The sequence below is a fragment of the Vespa crabro genome, chromosome 6, assembly GCF_910589235.1.
Source record: "Vespa crabro chromosome 6, iyVesCrab1.2, whole genome shotgun sequence".
Taxonomy (NCBI): domain Eukaryota; kingdom Metazoa; phylum Arthropoda; class Insecta; order Hymenoptera; family Vespidae; genus Vespa; species Vespa crabro.
This window is the reverse complement of record NC_060960.1, coordinates 884,675-906,122: the sequence shown is the minus strand read 5'-3', so window position 1 is coordinate 906,122 and position 21,448 is coordinate 884,675. Positions and strand designations below refer to the sequence as shown.

The 21,448-nt window shown below is 28.1% G+C and overlaps 5 protein-coding genes across 10 annotated transcripts; 3 read left to right on the top strand and 2 right to left on the bottom strand.

The window, feature by feature from the left end:
• Window positions 1–268: 268 nt before the first annotated feature.
• LOC124425188 (tRNA pseudouridine synthase-like 1) lies at window positions 269–3,002 on the top strand. The gene is made up of 7 exons (XM_046965192.1): window positions 269–674; window positions 1,015–1,140; window positions 1,238–1,372; window positions 1,466–1,612; window positions 1,696–1,930; window positions 2,016–2,235; window positions 2,380–3,002. Exons 1-7 carry the CDS (start codon window positions 628–630, stop codon window positions 2,892–2,894), a joined length of 1,425 nt encoding a protein of 474 aa, XP_046821148.1. The 5' UTR covers window positions 269–627; the 3' UTR covers window positions 2,895–3,002.
• LOC124425184 (vigilin) lies at window positions 2,944–11,936 on the bottom strand. 2 transcript variants are annotated; one of them, XM_046965178.1, is made up of 23 exons: window positions 11,800–11,936; window positions 11,618–11,686; window positions 10,149–10,348; window positions 9,830–10,045; window positions 9,529–9,735; window positions 9,237–9,452; window positions 8,948–9,131; window positions 8,518–8,832; window positions 8,338–8,447; window positions 8,085–8,241; window positions 7,803–7,978; window positions 7,602–7,733; window positions 7,378–7,524; window positions 6,737–6,895; window positions 6,517–6,651; window positions 6,230–6,448; window positions 5,989–6,124; window positions 5,747–5,895; window positions 5,547–5,675; window positions 5,356–5,466; window positions 5,065–5,262; window positions 4,771–4,989; window positions 2,944–4,691 (listed from the first exon to the last, which is right to left on the bottom strand). In XM_046965178.1, exons 3-23 carry the CDS (start codon window positions 10,305–10,307, stop codon window positions 4,455–4,457), a joined length of 3,711 nt encoding a protein of 1,236 aa, XP_046821134.1. In that variant the 5' UTR covers window positions 10,308–10,348; window positions 11,618–11,686; window positions 11,800–11,936; the 3' UTR covers window positions 2,944–4,454. The 2 variants fall into 2 exon arrangements, with proteins under 2 accessions (XP_046821134.1, XP_046821135.1); XM_046965179.1 differs by lacking the exons at window positions 11,618–11,686; window positions 11,800–11,936 and adding an exon at window positions 11,243–11,411.
• Window positions 11,937–12,371: 435 nt separating this feature from the next.
• LOC124425189 (arf-GAP domain and FG repeat-containing protein 1) lies at window positions 12,372–16,092 on the top strand. 4 transcript variants are annotated; one of them, XM_046965194.1, is made up of 7 exons: window positions 12,372–12,518; window positions 13,157–13,418; window positions 14,260–14,771; window positions 14,873–15,067; window positions 15,140–15,316; window positions 15,567–15,694; window positions 15,808–16,092. In XM_046965194.1, the coding sequence occupies exons 2-7, from the start codon at window positions 13,255–13,257 to the stop codon at window positions 15,859–15,861; spliced, it is 1,230 nt and encodes a 409-aa protein (XP_046821150.1). In that variant the 5' UTR covers window positions 12,372–12,518; window positions 13,157–13,254; the 3' UTR covers window positions 15,862–16,092. The 4 variants fall into 4 exon arrangements, with proteins under 4 accessions (XP_046821150.1, XP_046821151.1, XP_046821149.1 ...); XM_046965195.1 differs by having other exon boundaries at window positions 12,403–12,526; XM_046965193.1 differs by lacking the exon at window positions 12,372–12,518 and having other exon boundaries at window positions 13,089–13,418.
• A 190-nt stretch (window positions 16,093–16,282) lies between these two features.
• On the bottom strand, window positions 16,283–20,321 carry LOC124425191 (cytoplasmic protein NCK1). 2 transcript variants are annotated; one of them, XM_046965197.1, is made up of 4 exons: window positions 19,821–20,320; window positions 18,463–18,720; window positions 17,135–18,072; window positions 16,283–17,049 (listed from the first exon to the last, which is right to left on the bottom strand). In XM_046965197.1, exons 2-4 carry the CDS (start codon window positions 18,479–18,481, stop codon window positions 16,828–16,830), a joined length of 1,179 nt encoding a protein of 392 aa, XP_046821153.1. In that variant the 5' UTR covers window positions 18,482–18,720; window positions 19,821–20,320; the 3' UTR covers window positions 16,283–16,827. The 2 variants fall into 2 exon arrangements, with proteins under 2 accessions (XP_046821153.1, XP_046821154.1); XM_046965198.1 differs by lacking the exon at window positions 18,463–18,720 and having other exon boundaries at window positions 19,821–20,321.
• A 194-nt stretch (window positions 20,322–20,515) lies between these two features.
• On the top strand, window positions 20,516–21,436 carry LOC124425192. Its single transcript, XM_046965199.1, has 2 exons — window positions 20,516–20,900; window positions 21,024–21,436. Exons 1-2 carry the CDS (start codon window positions 20,801–20,803, stop codon window positions 21,188–21,190), a joined length of 267 nt encoding a protein of 88 aa, XP_046821155.1. The 5' UTR covers window positions 20,516–20,800; the 3' UTR covers window positions 21,191–21,436.
• Window positions 21,437–21,448: the final 12 nt, after the last annotated feature.

Here is a 21,448-nt window from a genome sequence, read left to right as displayed (position 1 = left end):
TTATTCGATGACAAATACATATAAAGTATATACATTTATCGATTATTTTGTCAAAATTAATAATTAATGAATATATACATATATTATATATTTATATTATTATTATTATTATTATTACTATTGTTATTATTATTATTATTATTATTATTATTATTATTATTATTGTTATTGTTATTATTGTTATTATTATTGTTATTACTATTTTTAATAAAGATGAAAACAAATTCGTTTCTACATTATCTACGAGATTTTTTTCTTGGTACTGTTTTATGGCTTCCTCTATAGGAGTTCATATTATTACTATAATTATACGCTACCATCAAAGAAAGATATATATATATATGAGTGAATGGAAAGTTGAGTTCACAGCTTATTACTATCTATTCTAACCCACACTAAGCGGCTTGTTATATTACGTATTGTTACACAGTTTATACATCAATACGATAACCGATACGATAAGCGCATAGTAATGTCAGTGTTTTTCGCTTAGGCTTATAGTTCATATTTTGTCCATATTGTGTTTCATCTATCGCTGAAGTCACGCACGTTTCAGCCTTAATCTAGAACATGCTAGTCAATTGGTGGAATAAAGATGTGAATATATCTTTATATGAATAATAAAAAATGGGAAAATATTTTTTAAAATTTTCCTTTATTGGAACATTATATAGGTATATAAAATTCTTTTGTTAAATATAGATATTATCATGAAAGATAACATTATATATCTTTTATATAACATTATATATAATTACATATATTCTTTTATAAAAATATTATATTTATATAAGTATGGATTTATCTGTAGAAAAGTAAACCGAAAATATTACTAAAAATATATAATTTAATAATTTAACATTTTATGAACTATAAATTTGGTTAACTTTATTTAATTAATATTAATTAAATTATATATATGTATAGTAAATTATTATAATTATATTATGTGATTTTACATAAAAATTATTTTCTTTATTGAATAAAAGATATTAATCAAAAATCTGTGTGAAGAGGATTGCAGAAACATTCAAATAGGAATATCCTTGATAATGACTCTATCCAAGGTGCCATAGAAACAGGCTTACTAACTTTATATCCAAAACCTGTATCAAAGCCAAGATTATATTTAACTAGCAGGTAATTTTTGTAATATTAAACTTTCTTACTTAACATTGTTTATAAAATATTTTTAATATGGAATAGACAAAATATATGTTTTTTTTTAAATTTGTAGAACTGATTCAGGTGTACATGCATTATATACAATTGGTCATGTAACACTGGAAAATAAATATAATGTTTTATATAATTCAGAAGAGATAATAAGACAACTTAATCGTTTTTTTGGAAAAACTTCACATTTTATTAGGTAATAAATAAAATTGGCATTATCTACAACAATAGTTATTGTAATGTTACTATGTTACTTGTATAAATAGATATAAGACTGCTTTGTTTATAGAATATTAGAATGTATTCCAGTTATAGATGAATTCTATAGCAAGAAAATAGTTACATCAAAAACATATACATATAGGTTTATGATAGCTAAAAAATATGGTGAACAAAGAATACCTATAATAGAAACATGTCATACTTACCATGTAAGGTAATGATAAAATTATATATAACAAAATTGCTTTAAAACAAATTTAAATATTAAGCATTCATAATTGTTACATGTGATTTCAGATCTGAGACTTTTGATATAGAAAGAATGAAACAAGGTACACAACTTTTCATGGGTCTTAAAGATTTTAGAACATTTGCAGCAAATTCAAAAAAACTTACAAACGTTAAATATGTGCGCAATTTAAATAACTTAACTATAGAAAAAGCACAACCTTTAATGCCTTTTGATGAACTATCTACAAATTTTGATTATTGGCATATTGTAATTAGTTCTAGGGGTTTCTTATATAATCAGGTAATATACTGTAGAATTAAATATTTTACTTTATTTAGTTTATAAATTACTTATAAATTAATATTTCTTGTATGATATTAAATAGGTTAGACGAATAGCAACAGCATTGCTTGGATTAGCAACTGGAAATATAAATGAAAAAGATATAAATACAATGTTACAAGTTCCGTCAAGTAAAAATTGGAATCAACATTTAAAGATCTTACCACCACATGGATTATATCTTGTAAAAGTAGATTATGATTTTGATACATTAGAAAAATTTACGATAAAGGATAAATCTAATGAATTAAACATTGATAAATGTATGTATTCAATTCAGTGAATATTGCATTTTATATATTAATAAAAATATTTATTGCATGATAAATTTTATTTTGCAATGAATTTTCAAACTCTTATAGAAAAGAAAAGTATGAATTTGAGACCTTCTAGAACAGTTATTACAGATATTCTTGGTAGAAGATACGAAATTGTAAATGGGATAAAGAAAGAATTAACACAAGGTTTACCATTTGTTCTTGATGAAAAGCCTGATATGCATATTACTTGTATTATACATGGTTTATTTCTTAGTTCACAAGATCCTGCTGTCAGTATAGAAATACTTAAGAAATATAACATAAAACATATTTTAAGTGTCGGTATTAATCTGAATCTTAAATTTAATAGCATAGAATATTATCAGTGCGAGTTACTAGATTTGCCAGAATCAGATATATTCTTACCAGTAAAAACATGTATTAATATAATACACCAAAATCGTCATGAAAATATTCTTGTACATTGTAATGCAGGAGTGTCCCGCTCACCAACTATTGTTATTTCTTATTTGATGGCTTTAGAAAATCTTTCATATGATGAAGCATATGAAAAAGTTAAAAGTAAAAGAAATTGTATCAAACCTAACAGTGGATTTGTTCAACAATTAAGAAAATTAAATGTATCAGATTTACTAGAATAAGATTAAAATATGATATTACATATTGGGAGAGAAAAGAAAAACTCCTGTGTAACAATAAATCAGTTATGTAGTATATTCTTACAATAAAATTCACGTGTTTTGACATTATTTATCTATGTGTACAGAGAATGTAATAATTACAATTTTTATATTTATAACTCATTAGAAAAAGTATATTCATGCACAGCTTCTATCAAACTCTTATGCCAAACTAAGTATGTTAAGATTTGCTAATTCTTGCTTTCTTACATTTAACCATGCACTGGGGATGACATAGGTCGCTATACCAAGTAAGCTTATAAAAAGTACTGTAAATCTAAAAAATATAAGTGAATTTCTGCATACATAATACTCCTATTATCGTCCTTGTAATAGTAGTATTATGTACTTATGTGGTACCTGTTATACATTGATTATATTTATTATTATAGTTATTATCAATATATGTCTCTCTCTCTCCCTCTGGCGCGCGAGAGCACGCGAGACTTTTTTCTAATATTCAAATTCCTCTAACAATTGAAATGAGCTGTCTTGAAGAAAATAGACAAGGCACTTGAACCGAATATTTTTTTCTTAGCTAGTTGGCCTCAGAAATAGTAGAATGCAGGTTTGCACATGATACATTAAGTGATGAATAAATAAATAAAGTCTTCTAACGAAATGTATTTTATACCTTCTTTGACCTACAAAATTGACGATTCTTAACAACGGCGATTCTGCATCTCATATTTCAGTGGCTATAAAAGAGCGCACGTGCGTGTCAAGGCTTTCTAAAGATTGTTCCTCCAACGCACAATATTATCTTTAAAGCTTTCAAGCAAAACCAGTTAGAGTAGTGTTACATTCTCTCTCATTAACTTTTTGTATAATATATCGGAATTTAGGGATGCAGAGAGCAACCCTATCAACTAGGTAACAAAGTATGAAATTACAATAAGATCCAGGAACGTTTTCCTTAGAAAGACCTTAAAGCTTCTTGATACGCATATATTTTTCCATAGTTTCTAATATCATGATGTGGTTTAAAATTGATTTCATTAAAGTTTAACACAACAAAAAGAAGCAATTTATATACAAAAATATAAATAAATTAACAAAATATTATGCCAGACAGAGTGAAAAGCTCACTCACACAATCTAAATGAATAGACAATCTGAGAATTATATAATACACAAAAGACTACCTTCTAAGAACCCACAGCCTTAAGTACAACATATCTGTACCTGAAAGGCATATCAACAAAATAGTTACAAGGCTACACATTTCATTGTGTATAAAATCATGTGCTTCCTGTATCTCAATGTATATGCTAACGTGGCAACAAAATTATAATGTCTTGCATTGCAGTTACAGATACATAGGACATTGGTGTGTGAATTGTAAATATAAACATCATCGTCAAACGTTATGTAGCAAACCAGTGTCAAAGTCCAATAGAGTGGCCAGGTCGTATGCAGCAACATCAGTAATGGAATAGGGAACCACCCAGGAGGGCGTATATACTTTTATACTGTTTGTCAGAGGAAAATTACCTTACAATGATTTTCTAGAAATAATTCTTAACGTTTAACACCCCAAGGACCATCAGGAGCTACAATTGGTACATGAGAATATCCAGCAAATTGTGGAAACTCTTCAACACTCGCAGTATTTGGAGCATTCTGTTGCCTTTGCTGTTCCCAAGGACCTCCTTTCACAATAAAACCAGACTCACTTACATTGTTAGTTAAACCTCCATCATAGTGGTGAGGTGTACGAAGATTTTCGCGATATTCATTTTCTAATACATCTTGCATCTAGAATTTAAAATATAAATTAATCTATGTCTATTATTATCAATATTATATTTAAAAATATAAAATGCAGAATACATACGTATTCTTCTTCTAAGTTTAGAAGATGATCCTTAGCTTGAGCAACATTTTCTTCTGCTCCCTTTATTGTAACAATATTAGGGTCAGGATCAGTTTTTCGTGGAAATTTAATATCCACTTTGTATTCGTCCATTATTTTACGAATATTTCTGCCTTTTGAACCAATCAAGCGTGAATGTACAGCAGCATTTATATGTACCTCTTCTTTTGTTAATCGATTCTACAGAAAAATAATATCTGATAATAAAATTTACTTTCATCAAGTTTATTATTTATCAACATGATTTAGTCTTACCAATTCATTAACTATCTTTGTTATATCATCACGCGCACTATAAGCATTTTTTTCGTAACCAGTAATAGTAATGATATGCTCTTCTGGATTACCTTTGCGAGGGAAATTTATTTGAACATCATGATCACTACGTATTTTGCTAATAACGGCCCCTTTACGACCTATTATTTTCGGATGGTATTCTGGATCAATTTCGATCTAAAAATAAGTAACATGTTAAAATTTTTTTTGTATAAAATAATAATATGAGAAAGATATAAAACATTGATTACGAACAAATATATTAAATACCTTTAATTCAAAAGATTTAAGTGCTCTCTCCTGACGATCAGCTTCCAGAGATTTACACTTTTCAAGAATTGCTTGTTTTGCATTTTCTACACACGATGGTGTTCCAGAAATCTGATTAATGATTTTTATGTTAATACCGATAACTTAAAATTATATAAGGAATCGTATGAATATATTTACGAAGAATATACCTTTATATAATCAAGTTTTTCTTCTGCAGGTGATAACATAATACGAACATCATACATATTCATTAATTCTCGTACATCACGACCTTTCTGACCAATAATCGAACGATGAAAATTAAATGGTACTGGTACCTGAAAATGACAAATTTTTATTATATGATTATCAAAGAAATTTTTTTGAAGGTTATTTAAGAAATACTAACCTCGATTGTTATAGGTACAAGATCGAGTAGTGCTTGTTTAGCAGCAGCTACATTTTCTGGTTGTCCAGTAATACGAATTATATTACATACAAGAACGTCTGAAAGTTCTCCATCCTCACCATCTATTTTTTCAGTAATGTGATGTTTCTCTATCAAATTATTTAATAATATATGTAATATAATACGTATTTATATTTAATTATGCTTATATGCATTTAAAACAAATATTTAAATATTTTTACCAAATATATCACGATCAGGGAATTTAATTTGCACGTCATATTCAGACACAATAGTTTGAACTTTGTGGCCTTTAGCTCCCATTACAGTACGATGATGTTTTTGAGGTATTATGCAGTTTACTGTTACCATGGATTCCTGCAAAAATTTAACATATTCTTCGAAAGATCCATTTTTCATTTACAATGTCTTTTATAATGAATAATAACTTTAAGAAATGTATAAAGTTATGTTACAACTTACTAATTCTCGAACAATTTCTTGCATTCGTTGTTTTGCTGCTTCAATACATTCATGTGATCCCTTAAGAATTACGCGGTCGCTATCAACACCTGCTCTTGGAAAAGAAATTTGTACACCACCACATTCGTCAGCAATACGATGCAAAACACCTCCTCTTCTTGCTACAAAATGTCTATGATGTTTAGGGTCAATGTGTATTTCACCCTCAGTAATGTTATCCTATAACAACAAAAAATATTATTTAGAAATTTTAAGTATGTTATTAAAAAGTATTGATAAAATCTTACAATTTCGCTGATATTTGCTTCCAATTCAACTTTAGCTTTCTCTACAGCCTCTTTTTTACCCATAATAGTAATAACTTCCTTGTCTTGATCTTCTTCAGTTGGAAAAATAATACGGGCACCTGTAGATTCTCTTATCTAATAAAAAAATTATTTATGTATAGAGATTATTTTGATTTTTAAATTATAATTATTACACCTAATATCTGCTTGAGAATATTACCTTTTTGATATTGGCACCATTTTTTCCAATAAGAAATTTGTGATGTTGAATTTTGGCACGAACTTCAACAGAATAACTCGTAAGTTGTTTCTCATTAGTGAGTTCTAACAATTGTTGTTTTGCTTTCTCTACGTCCTCTTTTGGACCTCTGATACTCACCTAATTAAAATATAATAATTTTATTCTTTTTCACATTTGTGCATTTTTATTATTGTATATATTTTTTTATATTTAATACAAATATAAAAATGTATGTTACACAAAATTAAATGGTTTGAGTGACACAATAATTAGTATTTTATAATTCAAACAATAAATTTACTTTTATATTATTTTGGAACATTTCTTTTGTGCAAATTAATTACGATAAAAAATATTTCGTTTCAATATGACTTTTTAAAACAGTTTTAATAAAAATTTACAAAATATTATTGAGAAAAAAATACCTTGACAGAAGAAGTGTTCAAACAAATTATAAAAAATCTGCTCAATTAATCAATCTGATGTGTTCCTCGAAACCTTTTAATTTTGTATGAAACATTTGTTTGTACCTTTGTTACATACCTAGAAAATTGCATGCATTGATTTAAAAAAAAAAAACAACTTACATTTCTAATATTTATTCAAAGTTATTTGTTTACCTTATCACTTCTGCTTTCAGCAGTAGGAAATTTAATTGTTACACCACCACAATCTTCCATAATAGAATGTATTAATTTACCGCCAGTTCCAATTAAGAAATTATAGAACTTTGGTGGTATTGTTATTTCATCGATCACAATATTTGCCTAATAAACAAAAAAATTATATGAAATGTTAACAATATTATTCAACTTTTGCGTTTTCATATTCTTATAATATATACCATTTCATTTTGTATCTTTTGTATCATTTCTTTAGCTTTTTCTACGTTTTCTTTCTTTCCAGTAATGGTAATAACATCACTTTTTTCACCTTCCGCAGGTAAATCAATTTTCGTTTGTGTTTCTTCTCGTATCTAAATAACATCATGACGTAATATAAAAAAGAATTAAAGTTACATTGCCTTTGTTTCTTCCTTGCTTACCTTCTTGATATTAACACCACCCTTTCCAATTACAAATTTATGAAATTGTTTGAAAATGGGAACTTCTAATACATGATTGTTTTCATTCAATTCTTTCACAAGTCTCATCAAATATTTATGGCACTTATCAACATCTTCTTTGGGTCCCCTAATTTTAACGATATCCCCTTTCTCGCCTAGAAAAAAGAATTTATATATAATAAATTTCCAACATATTTAATTTAAAGAAGATTATATGTTAATATAAAGGAATAAGTAAAATAAGTAAATAATATTGAATACCTGGACTAGGAATTACGATTTGTACTTGATTAAATTTATCTCTAATCTCTTTAATATTATCTCCTTTATTGCCGATAATACTGCGATAAAAACGATGATCTATTACAACATCTTTTTCGTTTTCGTTCTCTAATTTCTTAATCATCTCCAAGAGTTCCTAAACAATTAAGATATAATAAAAGTTCATAAATAAATTTTAATAAAATAATTACCAATATAAAGGAATATGTGGCATGTACACACACACACTAACCGTTTTGGCTTTCATTACACCTGCAACGTTGCCTTCAATACGAATTATATTACTACCATCATTTTCAGAAATGTTGATTACAACACCTGTACCTTCTTTAACACGATTTACTGGAAAATATAGATTTATTTCAATATTATATAATAACAAAAAAGCAAGAGAAAAAAGTAAAATTCTTACCATTACATCCATTTTTACCAATTATGTGTTTATAGAATCTAGGATCAACATTTAATTCTGTGAATGTAAGTTTTGACATGAGGTCATTAACCATAAGTTGAAGTTCATTTTGTGCCTTTTCAACTTCTTCTGGAGGACCTTCAATTTTAATTTTATCCTCTTTACCAGTAAATTCTACATTTACTTTAGGCATTTCTTGTGTAACTTTTTTTATATTTACACCTTTCCTTCCAATTATGTACTTGTGTAGCCAAACAGGAGCTTCTACTCCAGCCGTTCGTACGCTGTTAGCTTTCTCATAAACTTTATCTAGTGCTGCATATAAAAAAATAATAAAATTATAATACGAAAAACTAAGAATTATAAATATACAAATTACATAGTTGTTAACATGAGTTACATAGTTGTTAACATTTAATAATTATCTTACCTTGTCCTAATTTTTCTTGTGGACCTCTGAGAGTAATCGTTCCTGTTGCAGAATCCGGAGCTGGCATTTCAACACTTACACCAGTTAATTGTAAAATTTCAGCTATAGTACTACCACGAGGTCCAATAACATATTTATGTTGCGATTTGGGAACTTCAACTGAAACTGTTGTACATCTTCTCTCCTAAGTTAGAAATGTAGTAAAGATTAATTAATTTTAATTAATTAGATTGAACTAATAAGTATAAGAGACAAAAAATAATAAATATTTATATTTATAATAATATACCATATCTTTATAAATATGTTCTATTTTTTGTTTAGCCAATAAAACACCTTCCTTTTCTCCAGCTATAGTTATTTCATCATTTTGTACAGAAGGTGGAGGAATATTAATGCGAGCACCAGTTTCATTCATCATTGCATTTAAATTTTCATTATGTGCACCATATATGAAAGGATGATAAATTTTTGGCATAGTTATCCTTTCAAAAGCTTTTCTAGACTAAAATATTAATATAATGTATATTATATATAAACACATATAACGTTTCAAAAGATCTGTGGAATTACATAACTACCTGTTCATCAGAAATAACTCTGATTTCATGTTCAGCTTTTTCTATTCCATCTTTAGTTCCTGTAATTGTTATTATGTCTGATTGATCTTGAACACCTGGTACATTAATTTTTGTTGCAGTTGTTTTTTCAAGATCTTTAAGCCTTTGCCCTTGTTTTCCAAGAATCCAGCGATGATGATCCTTCAGAATATTTATTTGTTTACTTGCCTGGAATAAATAATTATAAAAATATAAATTAATAGATAAAGTAAGACTACTAAATCATATTTCTAACAAATTTAAGTGAAATTAAAAATTATACTTGAGTTTGAAATGTTGTTAAGATTCGTCGTTTTGCCTCCAAAACTTGACTTTGTTTACCAGTGATTAGGAATGTAAGAGACTGATCTTTCGAAGTTGCTATTTCGATAATAGTATCTGTCTCCTTCATGATTGCTTTACATGTTCGAATCGATTCACGTTCTCCAAATTTATCACTATGATCAAATTTACGTTCCTCACCTGGTACGCGAAATATCTATAAAATAAACAAAAAAGAAATAATAATTTAAATAGAACCATATAGAACAGAATTAGCTATACACGATGATTCGTAATTTATAATTCATTAAAAAAAATACCTGGGTAATTGTTATACGCCCAAGTTGCATATTATTATTTAAAGAGAAACTATTTAATCTCCCAATGCTTGAAGCTGATTCTGGGAGAACTGGAAATGTTTCATCGTAGGTTGGTGGCTCATAGTCCATTCCCTCTTCCATTACTGATTGCTGCTGCATATTGCGATTGTCCTGTTTCGTGCCAAGTCCTTACAGTAGCACTACAAAACAAAATAAATCGATGAACGATAACATAAATTTTATCAAAGATTTCTTCGAATAATAATGAAACAAGTAATTATAATATATATACCAATGCTTTTTAATTTGTATATACTTTATTTTATTTAAAAGATATATTTGTATCTATATATTTTAAAAATAACAAAAGATATATAACTACCAATAAAATACAGAAATATGATCAGTAATCAAATATTAAAATAAAATCGATTTATTTCCGTAATTAATACTTTTTGAATCATAGTTACTTTATTATTATATATACACCTTAATATTTATTTTCGTGATCATTACTTCAAAAAACATAAAAAACTAATATCTTTAGTAAGTTTTATATTACTTTATATCATACGTGTAAAAATATTTTATGTTATAATTACTTTATAAAATTATTTATGTTACAACATAAATTTTGTGAAAAGCAATAAGAAACATAATGGAACTAATAAAATATCATTAAATAATTTATTACTTTCGTATTTTATTAAAATCATCATAGATAATCCAGTTAATTAATATATTAATTTTATATACACGAATATTTTCCTAGGATATATTTTTATATACTTCTTAAATACAAAATGAAAAGAGATTAATCAAGATATAACTTATATTGTTTTTTAAAGACTCCCTGATTTATTAATTATTTTATTAATTAAACAAAGCAAAGAAATATAGATTACATATATTATAAGAAAGCAATTTCACCAATAAAAAAACATGAACAAAAAATGAAATTTGACTGAAATTAATTATAAATATATAAAATAATAAAAATCTAAAATCCAATGGCAACTTTTGAAGATAAATTAAAAAAACAAAAAAGATTAATATTTCAAATCTATAGCATGCTTATTACATTGAAATATTACCTTAATAATTATAGATAAATCTATAGAGATCTGTGCATAATATGTTTTTTTGGTATTCCTTTTTCTTTAAACGTTAAAAGAAAGATACTTTTTCAAAGGAAGATTAAATAAATTAACTCGAGATAAAAAGCAGCATGTCAACAATCAGAGGTTGAAGAACTAACCACCATATGGAATGAAGTATTCACCTGACACGTCACGACTTCACTAACCTCTTCCCATACGTATATTTGAAGAATCTTATTCTGAATTACGAAACGAAAAATTTTCTATTTATTACATAAAACTCCAGTTCTCAACTTACCATTGTTAAAATTAGACTGACCTATGTTCATACATATAAGAAATGAATAATATCAAGAAAAGTGTACTTACTCTACCGTAATCGAAAAGTCCGGCCAAGTAATAAACGTGTATTAGCTAGCCAGTTTACCGATGATCTGCCTGAAACATCCCAAGATCGATGAATGTTAAATACGAAATAGTATAATATATATAATTAAATTAATGCTTGGTAAATGATTTTTCAGAAGCAAAAAATTTACAACGTTCCTTACCGGTCACGTAAAGTGAAATGTAGTAAAATCAGGTAAATGCTCAAATGTTGCCTGCATGCAAAAATTTTACCATCGCATTAGTCGTAGCTTTTTACACATTCCGTTGTGCTATTACACTTTCTGACCAATAAGAACGAAGAAATGTTATCGATAACCAATTATAATTTACAGATATTTAATTGAATTTATTAAAATTAATTTAAACTATATAAGTAGCTCGAAAGTATCATTTTCTTGTGACCAATAACAGTGATCAATTAACTTACACTAACCAATCATAATAGGAGAAGCGCGAAACATTCTCGTTTCTTTTAAATTCCTTTGATAAATTACGCAGACATTACAGAAATAAAACTATATAAAAAGTATTATACATTTATTTTTTGTAAATAACGAAGTATTTATTATATGTATACTTTTTATTTGAAAATTACTTAATACATCTTGCTTTATTGTTTTATTATTTGTTTGTTATAATGTAACTATTATTGGTGGAAAAAGAAGCCAGTTCTATCAATGCATTAGCTCATGAACGAATCGTTATTAACTATAAAATTAATAATACCACGGATCACTATTCATTTATTCGATCGAAACTTTAATTTCTTTTGGTTTTGACCTTGATTTAGATCTTGACATTACGTTTAAATTTCAATGGTTTGAAAATTGTTCGATTTTTTCAATTAACTATTATTAACAACGGTTAAACATAGAAAAAGGTAATTATGTAAGTGAACGTATCTCAAAATTTCCTATAGAATGTATTATTGTAGTTTTTATTCTTGTATTTTATCCTTTATATTACTTCTTGATTAATTCGTCTATAACATGTTCAGAATTACGTAAGTTCAATCTTCTATTGAAAATTATTTAAAGAAAATGTTATATTTGAATTATATATGACAGTAAATTTTAATATATTAATTGTCTTATTTATATGTATATAATATGTACATGTAATCGATTCAAAAATATTTTTCCATGACCTCAAAAGATCTTTTCCCTAATGCTTATTATTCAAATCATGTTTCGTAATACAACATTCATTGCAATTGAGTAAATATATATATAGACACACACACATATTTTAGCAACTATCATACTCTACATGTAAGCTTAACATAAGAGTTTAAACGCACAAATGTATACGCCAATCGGTATCTCCATGCAATGCTTTTATGCATCTGCCAAAAATGGCGTCCGTATGTGAGATCTCCGATTGGTCATGTATTCTTATGCATGTGCAGATCTCTCTCTCTCTCTCTCTCTCTTTCTCTCTTTCTCTCTTTCTCTCTCTCTCTCTCTCTCTCTCTCTCTCTCTCTCTCTCTCTCTCTCTATCCGTTTGTAATGGAACAGCTTGTGTGATGGCCTTAAGTTCCGTAAACGCAACGCGAGAGGATTTGTGATATTGTTCTCTGCGAGTCTACGAACTTTACGACGTAGCATTTCGTACGATGGCATCTGCTAAGAAAAAACAAGACGAGAAAAATTTAAAGATATTACGCGAACTGGTTTCGCTTCCGGGAAACAAAGAATGTTTCGACTGCCATCAACGAGGACCAACTTACGTCAACATGACAATCGGTTCCTTCGTCTGTACATCTTGCTCTGGTATGCTGTAAGTACATGTTTCCTAGAAGTTATTATACTCGCTTGGCCCATTATTCCTACGAATTAATATTATTTGATAACGCATTCCATTGTGATTTCTATATCTTTCTGTCCTCTTTGGTTTATCGCTTCTTCTTCCGGATAACGGATTGCGACACCAGCATTTTTTCTCCACAATGCTCGGCATTCTATCATTTATTTTTCACGAATATATCGTTCTTATTATCCCTTTTTCTGATCTTTGTTAGATAATTAAAAGAAATGCTCTTGCCATTGGATGCAAATAACTCTTAAATCATTTTCTGAAATGGATGTAGATAAGGTACATGTTCGAAATTGACCAAATGATATCTTCTCAGTTGATAAGTATAGCATCATTGATACAAATGCATAGTTTATAAATGTGCATTATACATTTTTTTTTGCATAAATATCAATAGTTTCTTTTTATCCAAGAGACTAGAAATTATAAAATAAGTGTTGTTAAATTTTGTATCTTTGACAAGTATATTGAAAATAATTATTAACAAATATCTCTATTATTATTTTTTTTTATAGATAAGAATATGTATTATGTAATTATAGAAAATTTTCTTTTAAAAACATACATTCGGTATATTTAATCTATTAATTTAAATGACAATTTTCATAACATATTAAAATTTATATCTTCTAAAAATAAAAGCTTTACAAAATAAAATAAAGAACATATAAAAGTGGCATGTTGCCAAAAGGGAATATATATATTTTTTTGTGTACAATGTAAAACAAGATGATGAAATTATGTTCTTAACATTAATTCAAGATTGATCTTCGTTAAAAAGTTGTATTTTTGCACCTTTCCACAGACGAGGTTTGACACCACCGCATAGGGTAAAATCAATTACCATGGCAACATTTACTCAAGAGGAAATAGATTTTATAAAAGAACGTGGTAACGAATGTTGTGCAAGAATATGGTTAGGTTTAATGAACTCAAATTCACCATTAAATTCAGATATTAAAGATGAACAAAAAATGAAAGATCTAATGAACGCAAAATACGAATTAAAAAGGTATTATTTAGATCCGTCCGTAGCAAATCAAAATTCTACTCAACAATCCCAGTCTATGAAACAAACCAGCATTCCACGGGTTCCTCTTTCTGGGACATCTACTACATTGCCAGTAGTGGCACAGAAAATCAAGAATTCAGAACCAGCTAGTACCAATAATTTTACATCAGACTTTATAGCTGATTTTAGTAATGTTCCTGAACCTTTTCATACCACAGTGCCTGTCAATAGGCTGAATCAATCGGTTACACCTCAGCCATTTTTTGCTAATTTTGACAATAATCCTGTTTTTAATACTCCTAAAAGTATGTCTATTTTATTTACTTTAATTTAAATAAACATATTTACAGTAAAAATTTCATTCATAATTGTTAGAAAAATTTTAATAAGTTTATTTTATTTATAGATACAGATATGTCAACTACACTTAACATGAGTGGAGGAAATTTGCTGACGGCAAATATGAATGGAACTAAAGTGCCTCCATCAGAAGATCGTTATGCGGCACTCAAAGACTTAGATTTTTTGATGAAACAAACACAACAGAAAGAAGAAACAACAAAAATATTAACATCAACATGGAATGCTAACAATTTCAATAGTAAGAATATTTACAAATTTATATAAATTGTATATAAAATAAAAGAAATATAAACAATGTTTTGTGTTTCAGCAACAAATTCTATATGGAATGCAGATAATCAAACAACACATGTAATTTCAAATCCATTTACGAGTACTGATGTGTGGCGACCATCTGTTAATGTGATAAATAATAATATGCAGCCAGAGAACTCTTTGTGTAATCCAATTAATCCATTCAAACAAGTGCAATTTCCTGTAAATAATGGTAAGTTTTAAAATGAAAATATACTTTTAGAGTATCATACAATATATGGAAAGGTATTTATTTCGTTATTATTACTAACTTATTTAAAAGTCATTGAATGTGTGTGTGATTATTCGATCGTTTTGATCGCATTTTATGTAATAGTTTCTTGTAATATCAAATGATCCAAGTAGTATTGATATTCAAATAACATATTATAATATATTGATATTATTTAATTTGTATAAATAAAATTTATCTTAAAATGCAGATTCACAATGGATGGGCATAGACTCAGCTAATAACAGAGATACTGTTCAATTTAGTCAGTTAACACCACCACTAACAAATAGAGTTTGGCAACCAACTGTTCCAGCATATCACGCGAATCCGTTTATGGCAAGTAATCAGTTTTCTACTCTTTAACTCTTACATCGTTAAATTTATTTTGCTTACTACACAAATTAATTTCCTATATTCCTATATTGTAAAGTCTAAAAACATTGTTTCAGGTGGGCACAGGTGTAAGCACTATGACAAGAAATTCTAAAAATCCTTTCTTATGATTATGCGAACATAAATTTTTAATAGAGCTACGAACAAATAATGCAAAGTACTAAAATATTAAAACAAAAACTTTAGATTAGGAAGATTGTTTATATGTGACCTTATTGACTATTAGCGTTACTAGCTTTTATTCTTAGGAGCACCAATCTCTTATTTGTATAACTAAAGTAATACTTTTATTTATGTGACTATAATGTACATGTTTAATAAAGATAAGCTTTGTTACTAAATTTATAATACTCACTGAACCAAAAAAAAACAACCCTAATATAAGATTGGTTCTTTGTGGTTTTATATAAATATAATTAATCATTTATTTATGATGTGATAAAGCAATAAAGTACAAAATCCAACAAGGGTATACTCAAAATAAGCAATGGAACGGTAATATATGTATATGTATATATATATTACCTGGCACACACTTAAATACGGTTTATTTAAAAACTTGTAATAAATACAAAATCACAAATGAACACGTTGTCTTTGTCGTAATTTAATACCAATAGATGATGTGTAGAGATCCACTTAATAGTTCGTAATTGCACGATAATTGTTATTTGATCATTATTCTTGCAGTCTATATTATGTGTAGTTATATGATATATTATTAATCATAATAACATGGTCGGTGGTGTTATTGTACAATCACACGTGGATATAAGAAGCCTTTTATCAACTAGTCAAATGTCACAACTGCCATATGATATCATTTTTTTTTCTTCTGCAGAGTTTGGAAGCTCCAACAAGTGTAAGAACTGCTAATGGCAATTACTTAGAATAATAAATTATTTATCAGTATAAATGGAGAAACAATCAAGAATCTCTAATACATGAGTTGACCAATTATGTTAATCATTATGTATAAACATACGAGCTGTATGATATTGATATTACTAGGCAGGCATCGCGTATCGAAGTGATACATCTCAAAGCGCATGGACTTTTGCATGGCACGAATTCATCTAGCAACCATTACTGCTAGGATTGCCTTTTGGTAAAGGACGCACCAGATATAATTTCTCGCCTTGCTTGTTAGTATAAATAGGTGCTCGTTGATAATGATCTACCAACTGATCTAATGTGTGGAACTTTCTCTGGCCAATGCAATACAGTGCTCCTTCTACGTGTACCCTAAAATGCTTATTACGTCCTGGAGCTTTTAAGGATACAGAATAATCTCCCATCTAAAACACAAGTGAATAGAAATTATTTTCAACACTTTTTTTATATTCATTATTGTAAAAGATGATTATGAAGTTTTATATTTACATTAGTTTCACTATCTCTGATTAAGAAGTCACCATCGTGACCATGCTGATTAAGCAAAGTATCACACTGCGATCTTGTAATATTGCCATAATACCAAGGTTTTCCAACAAGATGTGGTCTATCGCCTGGATCAGGTCTTCGTTCGAGAGAATCATTTGCACTAATTTCATTACTCGTTACGCCACGATCGCGGTATGGTTGTGTTAAATATTCACTGAGTTCTTGAAGATAATTACGTGGTACAAGGCCAATTTGCCCTTGACTATTCCTTGCTTTGTACCACTCAGGATCTGCTGGAGGACGATCGAGAATCTCCAAGCGATCACCTTTTTCAAAAGATAGCTCTTGATCATTGTTTGAAGAAAATGAATATAATGCAACTACAATATCAAGAACATTTTCTGCCATAGCATATGTATGAAGAGTATCATCAGCGTCTCCTTCTTCTTGAGTATAATTAGATGGGAACCACCCAGCCTGAGTACCACTTTGACCTCTCCACCAGCCATCATTGCTTTTCTCAAGTATTAGAATTCTGGTGCCTTTGACAAGTGATAATTCATCTGTTTGCTGCGCTTGATAGTTATATTTAACAACAGCAGTACCTATTGCTTCGCTTGGATCAGCTGGTAAGCGTCTAGCCATAATTGGTGACTCTACAGCTCGAGAAGGTGAATTACTAGATGGTAATGTTTTAGAGCCAGAACCTTTTTTAACTTTCTTCTTAATACTGTCAAAAAGGGATGGTTTTTCTTTTTTAACATAGTTGCTTGGCACATAACCAGCTTGTCCTCTAGCACTTTGTACTCTCCACCAGTGCTTGGAATCATCGAGCAATAAGTAGCGCTCGTTTTTACGCAGATCCAATTCTTGAGCTCCTTGTGCTCCATAGTCGTACTTGGCGACAACGTAACACACGTCGTCTTGACTTGTTTTGCCTAAAATGTATTATGAAAATTATTTTAATATAAACTTATTAAATAAAAGTATAATATTTAGTAAATAAAAAATTTGCTTTTACAAAATAAAATAAAATCTATTTTTACAAAATTTATCAAATATTACTAGAACTTATTTAGGATAATGTAGTAAAAGTAAAGCCATTTACTATACTAATAATAAATTCGATTTTTAGCAAAAAATAAAAGACTAGAATCAAATATATCGATAAACAAGATTATTATCAATATAATTCTTATGTAAATTAAACATTATGATCAAATAATACACATTTTTATTTAAATATATTTACATAAAATCTTTCCTAATATAAAGCAACAAAAAATAAATGTACAAATAAAGCAATGCATACAAGAATGAAAACGTACCATGCTTCATGGCTGCCATGTGCGAAAAGGGGGGAAGGTATGTATATAAAGTGTGTATATGTGTATTAAACTGTGCTATGAGTAGCTGCTACAGATGTACTATTCGAATTGTTTGTAATTCTGCTTGTACTATGTTGGTGACGTATGTGCAGCAGGCATTCATTCCTCAGCTTTTTTGTTTATTGATGGTAAACTTGGTGATCTCTTTGTTCAGACTCCATCGTTCTTGCGGGTAGGGCAAGCAAGCGCATTACCACACTTTGAAGGAAATAAAATAACAATTATTATCTTGAAATTACAAATAAGAAATTACAAAAATTATAATTTTTATTATTGAAAATATAACTTTCACTTAGAGATACAACTTATATAATACATACGGTTGGCTTATTAAATATATATATTTTATTTATTATAAAGCATGCGTCTATAGCAATGAATTATATTTTATATAAATATTACAAAGATTTACAATGTTTTGTAGTAATATCAGTTAAGATAGAAATAATTTAAGATGCTTTATCATATATACATATAATTTCTTATGACTTTCCAAGTATATTTATATTTTAATTGCAATAAATAAAATTTACTCTGAAGATAAAAGATTTATTACGTGCATAGACAAGGCAATATTGTACAACTAAATTTCTAAAAATGAAATTAATATGTTGATATAATAAGCACATTCCTAAATTTGATAATAAAAAACATTGATTATATTATAAATTATAAATATATACTATAAAAAATGTATCTGACTCAAACATGTACATTAAAATTTTTTTAGGAAGTATAACCAATTTATCATAAAATAAATGTTAGGTAGTTAAACAAAATGAATTTATACATATCTAAGATTTGAAAATGCACACAGTATACACAAAAATTTACAGTATGTAATTCATAATATTTAAATCGTTTATTTATTAAAAAATGGTATACATTTTAATTAAAATAAAATTTTAATTAAAAGAGAAGAAATACGAAAAGTAAGTTTGTACTGTTTCAACAGAGGTCGACAGGTGCAAAATTATTGAAGCATAATGAAAATTTTGTGTGTATGTATATATTATGTATGTATATATTATGTATGTATGTATGTATATAGTATGTATGTATGTATGTATGTATGTATGTATGTATGTATGTAGTATGTATGTATGTAGTATGTATGTATGTATGTATGATGTATGTATATATGTATATACATATATATATAATCATAATTCTTATAAATAATAAATTACGAAAGGATTTCACAATATATAAAATAACGTTAATTCGCGTAAAATTGTCTACATCGTGAAAAATCATTAAATCATCATAGCTCTTTTCGTGCGATTTCATCGACTTACCGATTTTTAAACTTGACATATTCCTGCATACAGATCCTAAAATCGACGTTTGTTACACGGATTGTTTTCCCCCACTCCGGCCCACAGCCATGAACAAGAACGAAATACAGCGTATGTAGGATTAAACTTTAGGGAAAGAGAAAAAGGGAGGGAGAGGGGTCGTTGAATAGGATGACGAGGGTACAAGGAATCAGGGAATGATTCCGAGGACCGTACAAAACTCCATCCACTGAACGATGTTGATCGTTACTGTTTTTCTACGAACACCGCACCGCATAGGAGGGCTACAACTTTTTCTGTTGAACCATAGAACCTTCTTCTGTGGTTAGAACCTTATACCTTACCGATGGTAGACACGAATATCTAATGCTTTACCGATTCCTCCGCTTCAATTAGTTTATGCGGCCCCTCCCGCAAAAAAAGGACAGACCCACCCTCGGTACAGAAACACCAAATCTATGTTCGGGTAGCCGAGATTGAGTCTCAATCCTCTATTGACAAATGCGACGGTAGCGCCACACGATGGTTCTTATTTTTACTACTAACATTCTATATAGAGGGCAACAGAATTGCATCGAATTAATGAACTATGATTGGATGAACTCTGTTCGTGTCTGATAATATTTAACCAATAACGACAATTTATTTTATGTGACTATTTTTAAGATTCTAAAATATTCTTTTAATATTTTATATCGTTTTACGCGAAATAGATATATATTATTTCCAGAAATTATTTATATAAATACATATATAATATTTATATCAGTAAACTACTAAATTAAATCAAAAATAATTTAAATCTGATACTCGTTGGGCGCTATTTGAATCAATTATGTGATTTATTTATATAAATGCGTACTTTGTTCGATTGTGCGGTTATGTTGTGTGTAGTTCACTTATTCGTGCTATTGTAATTGTTGAACAACACGTGCGTTCATTGTGTATTGTGAGCTATTTAAAATATAAACAAATTTAATATGCCACAAGGAAAATTAAAAGTTAAAACAAAACTTCCGCCATCGGCTAAGACAAAAGCAAACAAACAAAAGAAGGGGCCTACAATCCAACGTCGCGGAAGTAAGTTCAGAATTCGAACAATAATAATGTAATTCTTTTACAATATGTAATTATTTAGTAATGTATTAATTTTTTTTATAAAAGTAATACGTAGTTTAGAACATGTTTATTTTTTTTATTAAGATGCACCTATTCAACCTAAAAACGCAAAATTTAAAGAAGTACATAAATTGAAGAAGATAATTACTAAGACTGTGAATAATGCTATAGAGGATGAACTTAGAGAAAGGGCTTTGGAAGGGAAAAAATCTCTTACAAAAAAGGATAAACAAATTAAGCAGAAAACTTAATTATTACTCGCATATTACATGTAGTATCAAAATCTTGATTACAAGTTTATTTAATGTAATCAATGATTTAATTTAACATTTTATTATCATGCTTTGAATTGTGGTTCAATATAAACTTGAATATAAAAAAATAGATTGATATAGTCTAAACGTTTTACTGTTATGATAACAGATTGATAACAATAATGTACATGGAAATATCATATAATTACCAATAAATATTTTTTTAATAGCAATTTAAAAATATAATTGTTTTTG

Bases quoted from the DNA above. Each gene is read 5' to 3' on its own strand.
- LOC124425188 (XM_046965192.1), top strand. From the start codon at position 628: ATGGGAAAATATTTTTTAAAATTTTCCTTTATTGGAACATTATATAG. The intron at 675-1,014 runs GTATATAAAATT...ATCTGTGTGAAG, and splicing joins TTTATTGGAACATTATATAG to AGGATTGCAGAAACATTCAA. The intron at 1,931-2,015 runs GTAATATACTGT...GATATTAAATAG, and splicing joins GGGGTTTCTTATATAATCAG to GTTAGACGAATAGCAACAGC.
- LOC124425184 (XM_046965178.1), bottom strand. From the start codon at position 10,307: ATGCAGCAGCAATCAGTAATGGAAGAGGGAATGGACTATGAGCCACCA. The intron at 5,467-5,546 runs GTATATTCTTCG...ATCATTAATCAG, and splicing joins AAAAACTTGATTATATAAAG to ATTTCTGGAACACCATCGTG. The intron at 5,263-5,355 runs GTATTTAATATA...ACTTATTTTTAG, and splicing joins TTAAATCTTTTGAATTAAAG to ATCGAAATTGATCCAGAATA.
- LOC124425189 (XM_046965194.1), top strand. From the start codon at position 13,255: ATGGCATCTGCTAAGAAAAAACAAGACGAGAAAAATTTAAAGATATTA. The intron at 15,068-15,139 runs GTAAGAATATTT...TTTGTGTTTCAG, and splicing joins GAATGCTAACAATTTCAATA to CAACAAATTCTATATGGAAT. The intron at 15,695-15,807 runs GCAAGTAATCAG...ACATTGTTTCAG, and splicing joins ATCACGCGAATCCGTTTATG to GTGGGCACAGGTGTAAGCAC.
- LOC124425191 (XM_046965198.1), bottom strand. The intron at 17,050-17,134 runs GTAAATATAAAA...CTTGTGTTTTAG, and splicing joins TCAGAGATAGTGAAACTAAT to ATGGGAGATTATTCTGTATC.
- LOC124425192 (XM_046965199.1), top strand. From the start codon at position 20,801: ATGCCACAAGGAAAATTAAAAGTTAAAACAAAACTTCCGCCATCGGCT. The intron at 20,901-21,023 runs GTAAGTTCAGAA...TTTTTTATTAAG, and splicing joins TACAATCCAACGTCGCGGAA to ATGCACCTATTCAACCTAAA.